The 16,540-nt window shown below is 39.7% G+C and overlaps 1 protein-coding gene across 1 annotated transcript in view; it reads right to left on the bottom strand.

Moving 5' to 3' along the window:
- Positions 1-809: 809 nt before the first annotated feature.
- Positions 810-16,540, bottom strand: part of EXPH5 (exophilin 5) — a 33,456-nt gene continuing 17,725 nt past the window's right edge. Inside the window, exons 3-6 of the mRNA XM_068395423.1 lie at positions 14,379-14,523; positions 9,782-9,830; positions 8,082-8,208; positions 810-6,193 (exon numbers count right to left, since the gene is read on the bottom strand). Of these exons, the coding sequence (XP_068251524.1) occupies positions 810-6,193; positions 8,082-8,208; positions 9,782-9,830; positions 14,379-14,523 (5,705 nt within the window). The remainder of the gene's footprint in view (positions 6,194-8,081; positions 8,209-9,781; positions 9,831-14,378; positions 14,524-16,540) is intronic.

Genomic DNA, 16,540 nt, shown 5'->3' with positions numbered 1-16,540 from the left:
TCTGCCGGTTATGAATTGCCCATGTCTGAAAAGCAGATTTCCACGCTCAGCTGTGTTCCTTAACATCCTCAGGAATTGCGGTGAGTTTGCCGGTGCTGTGCCCTTTGCCGAGGTGTTTCCCATGCACTGGCAGCACTTCTGCAACTCACATGGCTCACTGCTCTTGCAGTGCTGAGGAGAAAAATCCCAGTGTGGAATCCACCTCAGCTGCATCCCAGAACAAACACCACTGGGGACGTGGCTGCAATGCTTCCCAGGAATACAGAAAAAGAACATTCATACAGAATATGCTGTAAAAGTTGAACAGGTTTCATTTTGGGGGGGGGTTGTTGTTGGGTGGAATGGATTGGCATTATCATGCTTGATCTGGTAAATGAGGAAAATTGGAAAAATAGTAATTTGTCAGCAAAGCAACCTCTTGGTTTTCTGTTAAGTCTTGTAAGAAAAAGTAGCTCAAGCTAGAATTTATCCACTCCAGCACTGTGTAGCTGGCAGGAGCCTAAGCCACTGTTTGCTGACTCAGAAGAAAGCCATCTCTAGAGTTACACTGCCCAAAACTCCACAGTTGTTTACCTTCTGTTATTTTGGGAGGGATTTTTTAACATTCTTTTTCCCTTCTAGGAGAAACAACAATGGTGAAGCCCATACTTAATACAAAAGTCAAATGCTCTGCTAACATAACATCCTAATAAAACTAATGAAGTTGTACCAATTTATAGCAGCATAAGAACTGGCTCAAAGTATTTTACATGGTTTTACCTGCTCAGAAACAACCGAGATATCGTGCCATCTTAGTACCACGGGGCCCTTCATAGCTCCGATTCTTTATCTATCTCATCTAGGTAGTATTCATCATCAGTGGTGGTATCACTGTCTGAGTCTGAATAAGCTGCTGGGTCTTCCCGATAGATATCAGTTGGCTCTCGGGGGGATGAAGCAGCCGATGACATTTTGCTCCCAGCAGAACTTGTGCTCAAAAGCTCAGCCCTGTTTATAGAAGGGATCTCTCCATCTCTGAGAGCACCAGGGTTATTAAGAAGACAAGGTCTCCATAACCGCCCTTCTGTGAGTGACCTCTTGATATTTTCCAGGAAAGCCAACTGTTGTTCTTTGCCAAATATACCAAATTCAACAGAAGGATACATCAAGTTTCTAGTGCTGTAACATTTTTCATTGTCCGATGCCCAGTTTTCATTTTCATCACAAGACAACAACTCTGAGTAAGATTTAAATCTCTTCCCATGTATACCATCTTTTGGTAGAATATTGCTTCCCAAGGCAAAAGTCTCCTGGGAATCTCGAGCACAAATACTCTCAGAAAGGTGACGCTCACGCTGACTTTTCGCATGACTCTTCCGCAACCGATAGCTATGCAAGTTTGCATTATTTAAGCTAGCAGACTGAGAGGTATTTTGACACTGACCAAGCACTGTCTGGGAAGTCAAGTTGTGCTCTGGGCATATGCCTGCCTGCAAGCAGCTATTCACATAGGTGTTTGAGTTTTTGTCAGTTAAAAGTGGCAAGGGAGGACTGCAGGCACGACTGCTGGCTCTTCTTTTCTCATCATCCAGTGGGTCTGATGTAGTAGCAGTGGGAGAGACGGGCTGGCTTTTGCTCTCTAACCTGAGATCAAGTATTTGGGAATTCCTATTTCTTGTGGTTACTGCTTTACCTGGAAATAAGGTTGTAAGACTTGGCCTGTTTTCCATTTTCACTGTAGTTTTTTTGGGACTGATGGCTTCCTTCTGGGTGTATGAGCTTGCAGAAGACCTCCAGTTGGTGTTATTAACGAGCAAAGAAGGATCATTCTGATTTTCAGTCTTCTTATTCTCAGCTGTTCTTGGTTTTGGCATATTCTTATCAGGGTCCAGACTGTAATTCTGATTTTCATTGTCCGACTGCGGGAATGGCTGATGGGAATCCGTTGAAATCAATGAGTCAAGGGACATATCAACCTCTAAAGAAGTGGCACTTCCATTGTTCTGTGAAAAAATGTTACTTATGTGTGGTTTGGGGGGTAAATTTTTACTTGAAAATTTTCGACTTGTTTTGTAAACAGCTGCAAGCTTATTTTTAATTGAAGGTCTGTTTTTCCTTTTTTCTATATCTTTGACTTTGTCTCTTGTGCAGTCAGAGAGAAGCTTGTTCTCATCTTCTGCACTCTGTGTTATCTTCTGATCTTGTCTAACCCTGAGGACTTTATCTTTACAGTTAATGTTCAGGCTGCCTTCACTGTGCCTCTCTGATTCCCGCAAACCACTATAATCTTTACCCCGCTGAGAACTCTGTGAGTTTTGCTCTTTTTTAATTTTTGAATTCTTTAATTCATCTGTATCTGTGCTAACCACTTCATCTAGCTGAAGTAATGGATCGGCACTGGAAGCTGTGCTTACGTCGCATGCTTTGTTCTGAGCCTCTGAAAGCACTTTGCTACAAGAGTTTAAATCATTTGCATTTTTTCGTGAACTGTCAGCCCTCAATTGCAGTCCACTACATTTGTTATTATACAGAGAGGTGGTTTGGTGTAGGAAATTTACTCTCTGTTTGACTTCGGTACTATCCCTGTATGCGTCTTCCACAGGAAGATGCAGCATGTCAACACGCTCTGTGTTACTGTTCCTTCCAAGGGAACACTTCTCTCCTGGGTGGAGGAGCAAACTGTTCAGATTTTTACTGGTGTTCAGTTTAGGGGGCTGACAGCAGTTTTCAGAGTTTCTCTTCTGTATATTTTTATTTGTTGAAGTAGAATACAAAGGATTCTCTACACATCTGCCTGGCTTAGGAGGGGTTGATAAAGTGGACGTTAGCGGTGTGGCTGTTTGTAAAATTTCCTTATTTTCTTTTAGACATATTTCTGTATTTTGGGTGCTTGAAGCATCAGAAATGGCCTTACCTGACTTAGCCACTACTGCAGTTGATTGTGGACCACCAAAAGAAGCCACTACTGCAGTTGACTGTGGACCACCAAAAGAAATTTCTTTTGTTACCATGTCAGAAAGCACATTTTCTGCTAATGAAAGACCTGCTGAACTATCTTTCCTGTTATGTACTATACTCATTGACTTTGAAGGACATCTCTTCTCAGAGCTAGGAGATACGTGCGAATTCTCTTCTTCACTATCAACAGCAGTTCCTAAGTTCTGAGGTGCGACCAGAGCTGAAGATACTTGGTCAGAAGAATATGAAGGTACCTCTTTTTCCGAAGTAGTGGGGAAAAAAACATTTGCTAAACTCACACGACCTTCGTTTTTCTTGTTTTGTATTCTTGGTGACTGAGCATTTTCTTTGGGACAAGGTAAATCTGCATCCTCTGGATTATCTCTAAAGAGGCTACAAAATGGTCTTGAATGCCTCCTTGGTAACGTGTAATAAATTGAAACTAGTTCATGGTACTTGACATGATCTTCATCAACAGAAACTGTAAATGTGCTTGTAGTTTTATATTTCTGCAAGAAATTTCCCCTCTCCTTACAATCGGAAAACACAGAGGATTCTCTTCTGCTTAGGTGCTTACATCTATCTGTCAGTTCAACTGATGTACTACTACTTACTGAATCATTAGGACTTTTGGTTAAAGGACTGGGGTAATCTTTTTCTTTGTTACTTGTAGCAGCATTTAATGATGCTGATGTTAAAAAGGAATGTTTTGAGTCTAAACAAGACACATCTCTTTGATTAGAATAATCAGCTCTATGTGGAGTTTCAGACCTTAAAAAATCACATGTTGTTCTACTTTCTCTAGGTAAAGAGATGGGCGTATCTGACATAATACTACCAGCAATGCTAGCTGATTTTCTAGGCAAAGTGTAATAAATAACAAGTGGGTCAGGAGATTTGAGGCTGTTTCTGCTGGGGGGTCCAGTAATGCTGCAGCTACTGGTGTGTCTCAGCAAGCTGTCTTCCTTGTGAAGCCTTTCAGTACAAGGTGAATTACTCCTTATTTTTTGGCTTTCTTTGTCAAGGCAAAAATAACTTAAACTATGTTCAGAGGTCTTGGGGTCTCCATCAAAGCTATGCATATAAATATTTCCAGAATTTCCATTTTGTGGAGAACTAGTAGTGAATTGTCCATTACAGTCCTTAGTAACTAAAGTGCTTGTATTTTGCAGTGTTCTCTGTGAAATCTTTTTGGTAACACCTTTTCTGCTCACTAGAGCTGTTTTTCCACCTTCTGCTTGAGATTCAGTAACTCTGCAATTTACTGAAGAGCTAGTTAGTGTTCCTAAACATTTAGGATTGTCTTTATGAGAAAGTGCTTGTGGAGAGCTTTGTAAGGAGCTAGATGAACATTCAGGAGGACAGGACAATATGCGTTGACAGTCTGCTAATTTTTCAGTGGATGGAGTAGAAGCAACATTGAGCAGTGAGGACTGTCTCTTTGGAGTAGCTTGGTTAATGGCTTCTGCACTCCGATTATTCCGTTTGATGCTCTCTCTTTTTCCTGCATAATGCAGATTACGTTCCCATTCTTTCTGACTTGGAAGAAAAGGTTCCTTCCTGCTGTCATCAGCTGGCAAAATACAGGGAGGCTGACTGAACACACTCTTGGGTGGGCAATCGTTTTCCTTCATTTGTACATTTCTTTTATCACCATTTGATGTATATATTTTTGTAATATCTCCTCTGGCAGTGACTTGGGTTTGTCTCTTTGATCTCATTGTGTTAAAAAGAGATGCATCGCTTTGCAACACAGCAGAAACAGGGCTGTTAGAGGGAAAACACTGGGTGTTGATGTAGCTTGTATCTGCTTGTTGAGAAACTGACTGTAACAGCGTGTCTTCATCTGGCAGTTTCATACCTTCAACCTTTTCTAGTTGTGTGAAGTCTGCCTTAGTACTTCTTTGGGTAATGATGACTGAATTCCTGTTCAGTCCTATAGGTTTTGTTTGGTCCTTCGAACTAGGAAAGACTGACTCATCAGTTCTGATACTAGATGAAGAAACTGAAGAGTTACAACTTAGCCAAGGCTGACAGCCCTCAGTGACTTCTGAAAAAGTTCTATTTGCACTTCTTGTTATCCTTTTGATATTCGTATTTCCTGGAGAATACATGTGAAAATCGTTCTGCAGGCGCTGTGAACCAAACTTAGTGTTCTTTGTATGTGCCCACTGCTGGTCATTTAAATTAGCCATAAACACTTCGAAGCTGGCATCAGGGGAAATAAACGCTTCATCACTGTAGTACTGAGGAGTATCAGCCCAAGAAGGATAGCTGTCTTTTTTTCCATAAGGAGAATTTTTTTGGTTTTCATACAACTTGCGATGAGAAGAAGTATCTCTATAGTAGGATCTAGAGAGATTATTTTCTGATTTGTATAATGGATAGTTTTCCCAGTTATCAAAGGGCAACGGAGAAGTAGCTTTGTCAGGGCAACTAACTCTACTAAAGCAATTACTGCTTGAAACAGATCTTCTGTAGTGGTGTTTTGAGTGGTAACATGCATATTTCTTGGTTTCTTGCAAAGAGCTAGGGTATCTACCATGGTCTGTAGCATGAAACTCCATCAGTGACTGGGTTCTACACATTTTTTCTTGAGCTGATGTTTGTCCAGGAGAGTCTGGTGTGTTGTTCCATACAATAGAAGACAGAGGAATTCTCTTTGGGTTCTGTCGACCAAACCTTGGTACAAAACCATTGCTGCTCTCCCTTGCCAAGGGATGTTGTAAACTAGATGCTGATAGCTGGTCAGAAGATACTGATGATGGACATCTCCGAAGGGAACATACAGAGTAACTTCTGCCAGCTGTGTCCCTGTTCATACAACTCTTGTGCCTAAATCCACTGTTCTGTGTTATGGAAGGAGGATATAAGCTACCTTCTGAAGACCGTCCGAAAGAAACAGAAGACAGCCTGCTGCTTAGCAGATGAGAACTTTCATCGACTGGATCACCATATTTGTAATCTTCTTGAAAGGCTGTCTGGTGCCAGTTTATATATGCACTGTGTAGTTTCCTTGGTCTGATAAAAATCTTATGTTCATCTTTGGCTCTTATTGTTCTCAGTCCATCTGGGAAAAATGTGCTAGGCATGTCACTCCAGTCATTCCTCTGTTGCCCGCTACTAGCAGTCTGCCTCTTTGAAGTAGGGAATGCACTACTGTATTGGACATTTAATGCACTGCTAGTTGAAACTGTCCTGTCCAATGGGTCTTGGGCTTGTTCCTGGGCCAGCTGGTCATCCAGATCATTTAGAACTGCACAGTAAAAAAAAGATACTTGGTTTTGTTTTCTTCAATAATTTTCTGACTATTTATGTTAAAAAGTTTCATATACTACATTAATAATCAGAACTGGTTTTGAAAGGAGTCAGCTTCTCAGCATTCGAGACCCTTCCTAAACCACACATCCTTCCTCCACGGGACCTTTCAGTGGTCATCCATTATGGCTGCAAGGAAAAAAATGCGCTGCTCCATGACTGATCTTCAAACTGCTCTGTATGTAAATGTTAGTCTTTATGCTATTTAAAAGAAAAACAGAACATTTGAAGCCTGAAGTCTGAATTCTTACTCATGCGCTATATATGTGTGTGTGTGTGTGTGTAAACTTTCCAAATCTAGTTTGTAAGCAAAAAATCCCTGAAAATAATTCGCTAGGCAAACATGGACCTTTCTGTGTGTTCACAAAGCACAGTTATGGTGTAACTGTAAGAAAACACAGAATCCCACAAACCATCAAACAAGCATATTCAGTAGTCTGGCATGTCCACCGTTTGTTTAATTCAGAAAAGAAGTTCTCCACTAAATTGTAGCATATTACTTTAAAATGAGCACTGAAAATGGCATTTTCTGGATAAAAAAGGGTAATGAAATAGCTAAGAACCTGTAATTCATTCTAGCAACAAAGCTGTATTTCTATATATAGACAGTCTCGTGAACTGGAATTAAACACTATACAGCTTAGTTAACCAAGATATTCTGTCATAAGGCTAAGTGACAGCAATGTATTTGCTAATTGTATTCTTTTTGTATTTTGAAAATAGCACACATAAGATATAAACACAAATGGATACGGCTGTTTTGCTACAGCATTCCCTTATCCATTTAAATAAAAGACTTATCAGTCATTACAGATCTGTGCTAATAGTACAGAATCATTAAGAAAGCATTCCTAGGTATGTATAGTTGGAATAAAAGGTGATACAAAGGTACTAAAATTTTCCATTTTTCTAAGTTTCTCTTTGAAACAGAAGAGACAAGACTCCTGAGAGAGTGAGGTTAGAACAAGAAAAAAGATTATTATTTCTGAGTCTTCCATTTGGAGGACATCAGCCAAGCTATGTACAGTTTTTCTCTGTCAGTGGGCAAGCGTGCACAGTTATGACTGACACCCAAAAGCGGTGACAGGCATGTGAGTTTCAGAAGAACCACCATCCACCATGCAGTGCTCTCCTTTTCCAGCACTGCCAACTCGCCCACTGCTTCCTGATCACGCTTTCAATCTGTGATCTCTTGTAATTTTGGGTGGTAGAAAGTAATATTCATGGACATTTTTTTGCATAGATCTGAGAAAGTTTATGGAAGAACACCTCTGTACTCCCATAGGCTGGGTCTGATCTTGCCTTGCTTCCCAGCAGGGAGAAGGAAAAAAAAGAAGCAGCAACTTTTGATGGGTGCTATAAGGGCTCCCAGAAAGCGAACTGAATGCCATAATGCCTCTTGCTTCTGTGGTTTGAGGCTTTACAATTCATAAAACTAGGCCCAATAATTCATCATTATCAAAATTATGCATACAGGAAACTGGGATGAAATTCTTCTCACATAACTGTATGTCTGCATCTAAAGGATGCAATATGGGCTCCTGTCAGAATCAGCAGAGAGAAATGTACGCTTTTAAGGTGAGATTCTTTTGAACTGGATTAGTATGAGGTGAAATGCACTCTAACAGTGACCAGTGACACATCTTGAAGTCAATGTCAGAGCAGACATTCTGCTGTCAGATGAAGCCAGCAAAAAGTAGCCACTATGCTAGGAAGTAATGAACTGTATCTTTACAGCCTATGTTTCTGCAGAAAATTCTCTGAAACCAGTCCCCACAGTCACTTCTGCTAACAATAATCAGAACAATGTAAGGACACACACTTACCACTGAAAAACTCCTTCTCTAGCTGTTCATTCCATTCCTGTGTACTTTTCTCCATCATTTCATTTTGGTTTGCATCAAAAGAATGACCACTTGTTTCAGTTGACATTGGGGAATTACACATTTCAGCCTGTTAAAAATTGTAAGGCAGAATGATTTTAGTTCTACATGTGGGTTCAAATCACATTTCACATGTCACATCACAAATCATGTCACAAGTCACAGAGATCAGTAAACTCTTTGTGGGTCCATTAAATACTGTATTATTAAAATACACAACTGAGGATTGTACAGTTGCACGCATTTTAGAGACTTTTACATATGTAACAAGGAGATTTGCCCATCTTGTCCTCATACTGTAGCGTGTTTTGGATACATGAGTTATAATTACTTTATAATAAGGGGCATAGTTTACTTATTTTCTCCATATGCATCCTTATTGCATTGTATCTCTTAATTTAGTTTTTCGTAACCACTTCTCCCTTGACCAGCACATTTTAAAATTCACACACTGACCTCCCAACAGAGATTTAATAACTTACCACCACAGTTAATTTTCATATTGCAAGACAGCACTTTAGGGGGCTGTGATAAATTACCTTAGCAGGGGGGAAAAATGTCATTCTATTCCTCATCTGAATTTAGTTTACACGTTAAGCTGGAGAGGTTCCTTACCCATCCATATTTCTCTCAGCTCACAGTCTCAGATGGTAGAAGTACAGACAACTGCTGAACTGCTGATTTATTTTGGCTGAGTCTTTCTCCTTTTTTTCAATAAAAACCCTTACTACTTTTTAGTTCTCAATATTTGTAATATTTTACTTGTCTAGCTGTAATAGTCTATTTATATAATAGGAAGGATTGTCTCATAAGATCTTTGTTCAGTCATATATTAACATAGATTATCCCTTTGTTTTTGAAATATGAGAGAAGGGAAGTGGCCAATTTACCTCCTCTATACCTTTGATTATATACTGTATACCTTCTTAGTCCCCTCTGTGGTTATACCACACAATCGAAGAGGAGGACAGACATGTCAGTAATACAGGGCAATAAAGTAATTAAAATAGCAAATGTAATCCTTCAGGAAATGTTTATTTCAACAGCAGGTACTTAAATTACATCAGACATAAATCTGTTGTTTCATCCTTAAATTGAGCTTGTGCTTATAAAATGGAATATTCAGACAAAAAGTAATTTCCTACTGTCAAAATTTATATTTACAAAGTAATTCTGTGCATGGAAATGTTGCAGGAAAGGCTCTAGCTTACTGCCTGCCCAAGTCACCTACTCGTTTTCACCCTTGTACAAATGAAAAGAAACAAAGTAAATACACTAGATTATTTATGCAGTGTGAATTTTGACCTATTTGCAGGTTGGTTACAGGTGCCAAAATATGTGAGGGTTTTGGCCTAGAAAATTATCCATGCAATTATTTCATCATTCATAGAGAACTGAAAACCTGATCAGAGCTAGAGTTAGGGCTTACCTAGGAAAGCTTTGCACTTCTATAGTTAACAGGGCAAGCTCATTCTACTGCATTCAACAGGTTCACAACACAGACATTTTACTCAGTGTTTAAACAAGAACTGCAAGAATACTATTTAAACAGGTGTTATATCAACAGCCTAAACAAAGGGGACTAGTTTTTGACAAATCTGTGGTTTAAACATTGCTGACAATAAAGTTGATAAGGTACTTACTGTTGCCATTTCTTCCACTTTCGAAGATGGGCTAGCAGAACTGTCATATCTGTAGGCAGAAAGATTTAAATGTTGGCTTTGAAGAGGAACGTGATATATTTTTACCAGGTAGTAAATATCCAGCATTTTCTCTTTAACAACTATTGAGAAGCATCTGAAAAAAGACTCATTTACGAAGAATCCATCCTTCCCCTCAAAAAAATCCTGCTAACAAAAAAATGCTGGGGAAATGTACCATTCATTTTGGCCTTGTCAGCTTGCAAATGTCATAGCTGCACAGCCACGAATGAACTCAACCTGATATCTCAATGTCTGCAACAGCCATAAAGTAATTTGTTTCAATCCAGCATTACTATAAGATGGTATTACTTCCTTTTTCAAACAACAATAATTTAGTAGGTACTATGAATAGCCAAAATTAACTACTTTTAAATCTGTAACTGGTTTGCATCTGCAGTTCTATTGTTTTTCTCTTCCATTTCACCCTGCTCAGACACAGAGCTGTGCTCTGTCCCCGAAGGAGGAGAGGCAGACAGCAGATTGTTTTCGGTGTGAACTTTGGCACTTGCTGCTACTCAAAACAGCCTTTATTTACCAATTTTTAACACATTGTCTGCTTTCCTAAGCTATATAGGACTGAAAGGGCTTGGCAGAGAACTGGCTAGAGCATCTGTGAGTAATGCAGTGGTTAGAACAAGCCGAGAAACCCTGAACATAAAAGGTATTGTGTTCTACCGGGTGACCTGCAGACCTAGAAATACAAAACTAACTAAAGAAACAAGAATGGGACTGGACTTCACTGAGTCTATTTGAGTCTGCAGATCTTTATTTTACAACTAAGCAAACCCAGTCCCTTCAAAAGCCCTGAAGGAAACGTTGCTCAGCTTGTGCTTATTGCCAGTTCTTCCTTGTCTCAGAAACTGTTTTTTCCCAGGAAGTTAGAGAGAGAAAGTGAAGTAGGGAAAGACAGTTCTGCTCAGTCCTGTTTGTCTCAAAGTCTTTTTGAATGACCTTGTTCTTAGGCTCTTAAAACCATCTTGTGCTCAGGCAGACTACTTTATTGTGCTTCAGCAGCAAGTATAAACCGGCTTGTTGGCAGGTTCTTTGTGGCCCAGCCTTTCCTCCTGAAGTGCTTTGTCATTTGTTTGCAATGTGCTTGCAGGCAGGGAAGAACAGTTGAAAGGTGCAATTTGTTTTTGCTTCTGTAATTGTGAACTGTAAAACCAGGATTCCTCTCTCACATGGGGTCCAGCTGAAACCAAAGGAAACAAGCCTGTAGACCTCAGTGGGCTCAGGATCCGGCCAGACAATCTGAATCCGAAATTCCTAGTTTTGCCTTGTAGCACTGAATATGAACAGCCATTAATTCAGTGGGTTACCGCTCCCTGTGAATGAAGTTTACAGAACCAGGACTCAAGAGATGTATGTAGCTCTTCCTTTAAACTAAAATAATGTTGAACATGTTTTAATGCTTCTACAACAAATTAAGAATGAAACTTATGTTTCAGAGTTATTACAATGATTTCTTGCAAACCAAGTTCAATGAAATCCTGTGGCTTAGCAAGTTATCCTAATTTTAATTATATGCATAACAAAAACATAAAAGCTTTGTTAGAAGCTCTCTTCTTCAGCTTTACTGTGCAAAGCCACTCCACAGTTCTCCCCACTTGCTGCTGTGCTTGGTGTTGTGTTAACTGCTCCTTGCAATGAAGCTACCTGAAGGAGACATGTTAGTTAGAAATGTCTTCTGACAGTCTAGGCAAAAATTAAATTTTCATTTGCACCTCTAGCACTATTCTAAATCCCTCCATGTCTTTGTTGTCACTGTTCTTTCAGAAATAACTGGTCATTGCATCCTGCTTTATTTTCCTCCCTGCCAACTTACACAGACAAGGTTATTTTAATCTTTTCCCTATGCCAATCCCTCCACTTCTCAAACTGCCTCGTTATTTTTTCTGAACTCTTTTAAGTTTTTCAGCATTGCAAAATTAAAGTTTTGCTTATGTCCAGAGAAATATTGCTTAATTTAAGGAAAAAGTAATTCAGTTTCTTTTTTGGTTAAGGATATTGAGCAATGTTTACATTATTTTGCACACACATGCACACGCACATACTTGTAAACATTAACTATTATTCATAAGCAGAAAAGTTAAATTACTGCTCAAGTTCAGAAATATTTGCCATCAGAAACACACTATGGAAAATGAAGTTATATTTTATACTTTTTCACTTATATACATATGTATCTTTTTTATGACAACCAAATGTAAGATTAAAAGATGACTCTACTTACTACTATCACTACTGGTAACAATAATATAAATCCATGAATTAAAATCTGCTGCGAATTAGTATTTTCACTGAGGCACCTGTCTTCCTCAGGCCATCTCAGAGTTGTCTAATGTCAGACTGTAATCCATTTTCTTCTATACTATTCTTATCAATACCACATAAGAAGCCAGCTAAGCAACAACCACATAACAAATATGCTGAAAACACAATTAAACAACACTTCTTTTCCAGTATGAATCACACTTACATATTAGAAAAGAATAAGGATGAATTCGAGAACACCAAACACCTTTGAACCAAAAGTGATCAAACATTTCACTACCTTCAGACTACAGTTACAAACCTTCTATTAGCATCCTCTGTATCTCCACATAAGCATACTCTTTTTTGCAGCATCCATAATTTATTCTTACAGCAAAACACCACCGCAGCTGATGAAACTGTCTCTCCGGTACAGAAAGGACCCTCTAAACAGCCATTAATATTTAGCTATTTAAAATCTGCCAGTTAGGCTTACTTACAGGATTTACAGTGCTGCCTCCTATTGTATTTCACTAGCTCTCCAAAATAACCCTACCTGGTGTAAGGCAGATTATTTCAGTGTTTTGTCTATGCATAAAGCAAACCACATGCCACGGCAACACCTAGAAGAGGGTGGGGAAGTTTTCGACAGAGAGGCGTGACTAGAGAATGTAGCAATCAGCTCAGTGACACGTCAGGATTGACTTGTTTATTTTTCAAGCTGTGCTCAGTAAGAAATCAAAGGCACCCGAGCCTGAGATACCATAGATTTTCTGTGGAAAAGCCAGATAAACACATATTACAAAAGCTGATGCAATGAGTAGGCACGGTTTATTTTTTTGCCTTCTTAAATTAAGAAATCATTTTAATGCTTAGATTCTGTAGCAAAGCCTAGATCTTCGCTTGTGCATGAGCTACCTTACCATGCACCAGGATAAAACACCCTTGAAATATGATTCTCAGTTACACAAGTGCCCCTTTATTCTGCAGGGAGGGCTGTGGTCCAGTATTGGTGTGTCCCAGCATAAGGGGCATTACCACGGCACAGGAAAGAGGAGGGAGCAGATGACACGTATGGAGCAGAGTTAAAACTTTGCAATTTTTTTTTTCTATGCTGCGTTGCTATGTAGGAGAATTGTTACCAGTAAACATCCACAAAGCTAACCTCATGGCCTCTGTTCAAACCTCTCCTTAAATCTCCTTCTGCTTTGATACAAACACTCCACAATGGCAAGCTGCTGTGCTACAAAACCCATGTATCAGACTAACCATCATTTCTTTAGAGGCTTGCATTCTCTGTCATTGTTTATTATAGCTGTTCCTTGACTTTGCGTCATGCCACCTAGGAGCCCCAGGCACGGACCGGAATACCAGCCTGAGACTCACAGAGTGAAAATCAGCTCTTTGTGCCAAAGATTTGCAGCTTCATACTTAGATTTCACAGCACTGCACAATGCACCTTTACCTACGATTGCCAGCCCCAAGCATTACCCTAAGATGCACACAAAAATAACAATATTTCACTCAGGCGTTGCTGACATACAGGACCATACAGGATGAAGTTAGGAGAGTACAGGCAGCCTAACTAGCCTGAGAGTAGCGCCCCCCCGCCCCTCGACCCTGTTCCCTCTGATCGGCGGCTTTAACCCTGTGGATGGCAAGGGAGAAGGATGCTCTTCAAACAGCAGCCCCAGCACTGCATGAGAGACCATCTTTGGTTCAGATCCAGTTGAAACCAAAGCCCTGACACAGCACGGAAGACAGAAGCACTGGAGAGCGGCCCTGTTTGCCCAGCTAGAGCTAAAGCTGCAGGCCTGCCACTAAGCTGCCCCGGGCTAGAAACAGTGGGAACCGATGCAGCATCGCTGCCTGGGGCTGGTACACTCTGCCATGGCCTGGGAAAGCGACGCTTTCCTGTTATATCACAGTCATAGGGCACCAGATCCCCATGCGCCGTACACCTTGTCCTCTTGAAAGGGAATTAAATAGGATGCAGCCGCTGCTAAGTCTAGGGACTTTCATACACTTAAAGCCTTTATCCAAAACCTGAGCAAAATAGATTTAGCCAAGAGACTTTACCTATTACTTGCCACTTAGTCCTCATTCTTCTGACACAGAACAGATAATCTCTCATTACATGACCAAGAAAAATCCCAATCTTCCCAGTGAGGTGAAAGGCAAGAGACTGGAAAAATAATTTTAACAAAGTTTTCTAAGCAAAACACAGAGCAATTCATAGACATTTTTAAAGCTGGAAATAATGCCTGTTCTGATTATAGCTCACCGTGGTTGCTTCTGAGTCTGGGTTTTCCTTGATTTTCTAAAGGAGAACAGCCAAGCAAAAGGTGATCTGAACCCCAGAAAGGAAGTTGAAGTGTTCTTTTGTGCTTGAGGATTTGTGCGGGATGACATTTTTAATTCTTTATGATCTAAAAATATTATAAAAGTTTGATTTGTTTCAAGTTCTTACTAAATACAGTATTAAAATATACATTAAAATTCATGTCTTCATAAACAATTTTCTTTTGCTTACCTTTTATGCCAGGAAAATCCAGTTTTATTGACATTTTTGGACAGACTATGGTTGGTTGACATGTTGGTTTATAATGCCTAACTAGAAGACTAAGAGAAAGATAAACAGGTCTAAAGTTTAAAAAAGTATTATTGGTTTTGGGTGATGCACATGAGATAAACGAGGCTGATTTTCAGAAAGTAATTAGCACTCAACCATTTGAAAACCAGAACCGTTTTAAAATATAAGCAAATTAGACATTTGAAAATTGAGGCACCCACAATCATTAAGTCACTTTCTTTTCACCTTTGTAAGAAATATGACAACCCTGAATATACAATGGTTTAATAGGCTGTAATGTAACTACATAACAGTAATTCAGGTGTCTTCTGTATCAACCAATTTTTACGATGGGACTCCCATGGCCACCAGAGTACATTTTTTCTGCTACAAACTGCATATCAGAACTGTATTTTAAATTTCATGAATGATTTCTTTGGGAAGGTTATGATTTCATTTCTTCAAATGGAACACAAACCCAGTCTGCCTGTAAAAGCAGCTGGCAACTGTTGTGAAGGAGAGGACAAGTATTGCTCAGATTAGGGAAAGAAACTGAAGTGTGTGCTACGAAAACATGCGACAGGAAACCAGAGGACATAAGGAAACTAGACTTCACTCAGGAATAAGGCACTGGACCTTTTTTTTTTCCATTTAAAACATCACATGCTTGAAACAATACAACAGCCTGAAAATGACTTATCCAATGACTGCAGGAGAAAGCAAAACCAGAAACGAGAGCAAACTGTCACTGATAGCAACAGCAAGGGGCAGCATTTTGGACCTAGTCCAAAATGAAGGGAATAATTCCTGTTATGTGATTTAAATCCTGTGTGTGATATATGGCTTTCACTTCAGTGACAATCACTGTGTATTACGAAATGCTGCATCCTTTATGCCTTTCAGAGCTTAACCTCTTGGTGGCATTGTCTGACTTGACAATAGCACTCTGCTGTAGCCAGGATAGTCTAGGGATGTAGAGAGAGCAAGGCTTGTGGGTGAAAGTAGTACCTTTTATCAAACCAACTTATACAGGTGGCAATATCAGACAAGCCTCTGAGGCACACAACCCCTTCTTCAGATCTGAAACAGAAACAGCAGCTTTCAAAGTTCAATACTGGAGAACAATTACACAGAGTTTAGTTAGCTAATGCATCAATTAGACCATCTCTGAAAGAGAGAAATAGTATGTAGCTGTGGGCTAGAGGGGTTGTTGGCGAAAAATGGTCAGGAAAGACAGAGATCTGTTCTGTGTAGGTCTGTAGTTTCAGGAAAATTTTTAGGGTTTCAGTTTTCTTTTGAAATACATGACTCTGCTTCCAGTTGCTATGAAGCACAAATAGGAAGAGCTCAATGAAAAACAAGCAGAAATGTGAATGGAATAAAAGCATATATTATATATGAAAACTATCTGGATGGAAGATGAAAAACACAGTACAGAATGCCATGCTTGGTATAGAGACACCATATTTCTTGTGCATGTTCATTTTGGATGGGCAACAGCACCTGTGAATGAGATCTCCAGAAGCTGCTTCCTCGTCAGCCCAGCTTCCCAGGCGTTGTCACCCGCCCTGATAATCAACACTGGCATGCCTTTAGCCCAGCGGTACCAGGAAAGTTTTCCACTGATACAGTCAAACCTCTCTCACCCAAACCCAGATTACCTACTTATTTCAAATGTCACTTAGGTGCCTCTCGTTTCCTTAAGAAAACTAGGTAAAACTGAAACAGTTTTTGTACAAAGTAAACATTACCGTTGTGATTGGGAAACCACCACTATATTTACTATAATTACAACAACTTCATCTTGATTAAGAATTACATTTTTGCAGTGAGAACAATCAATTACTGGAACAACCTCCCCAGGCATGTGGTGA

The sequence above is a fragment of the Nyctibius grandis genome, chromosome 2 (assembly GCF_013368605.1).
Source record: "Nyctibius grandis isolate bNycGra1 chromosome 2, bNycGra1.pri, whole genome shotgun sequence".
NCBI lineage: Eukaryota > Metazoa > Chordata > Aves > Nyctibiiformes > Nyctibiidae > Nyctibius > Nyctibius grandis.
This window is presented reverse-complemented; position numbering and strand designations above follow the sequence as displayed.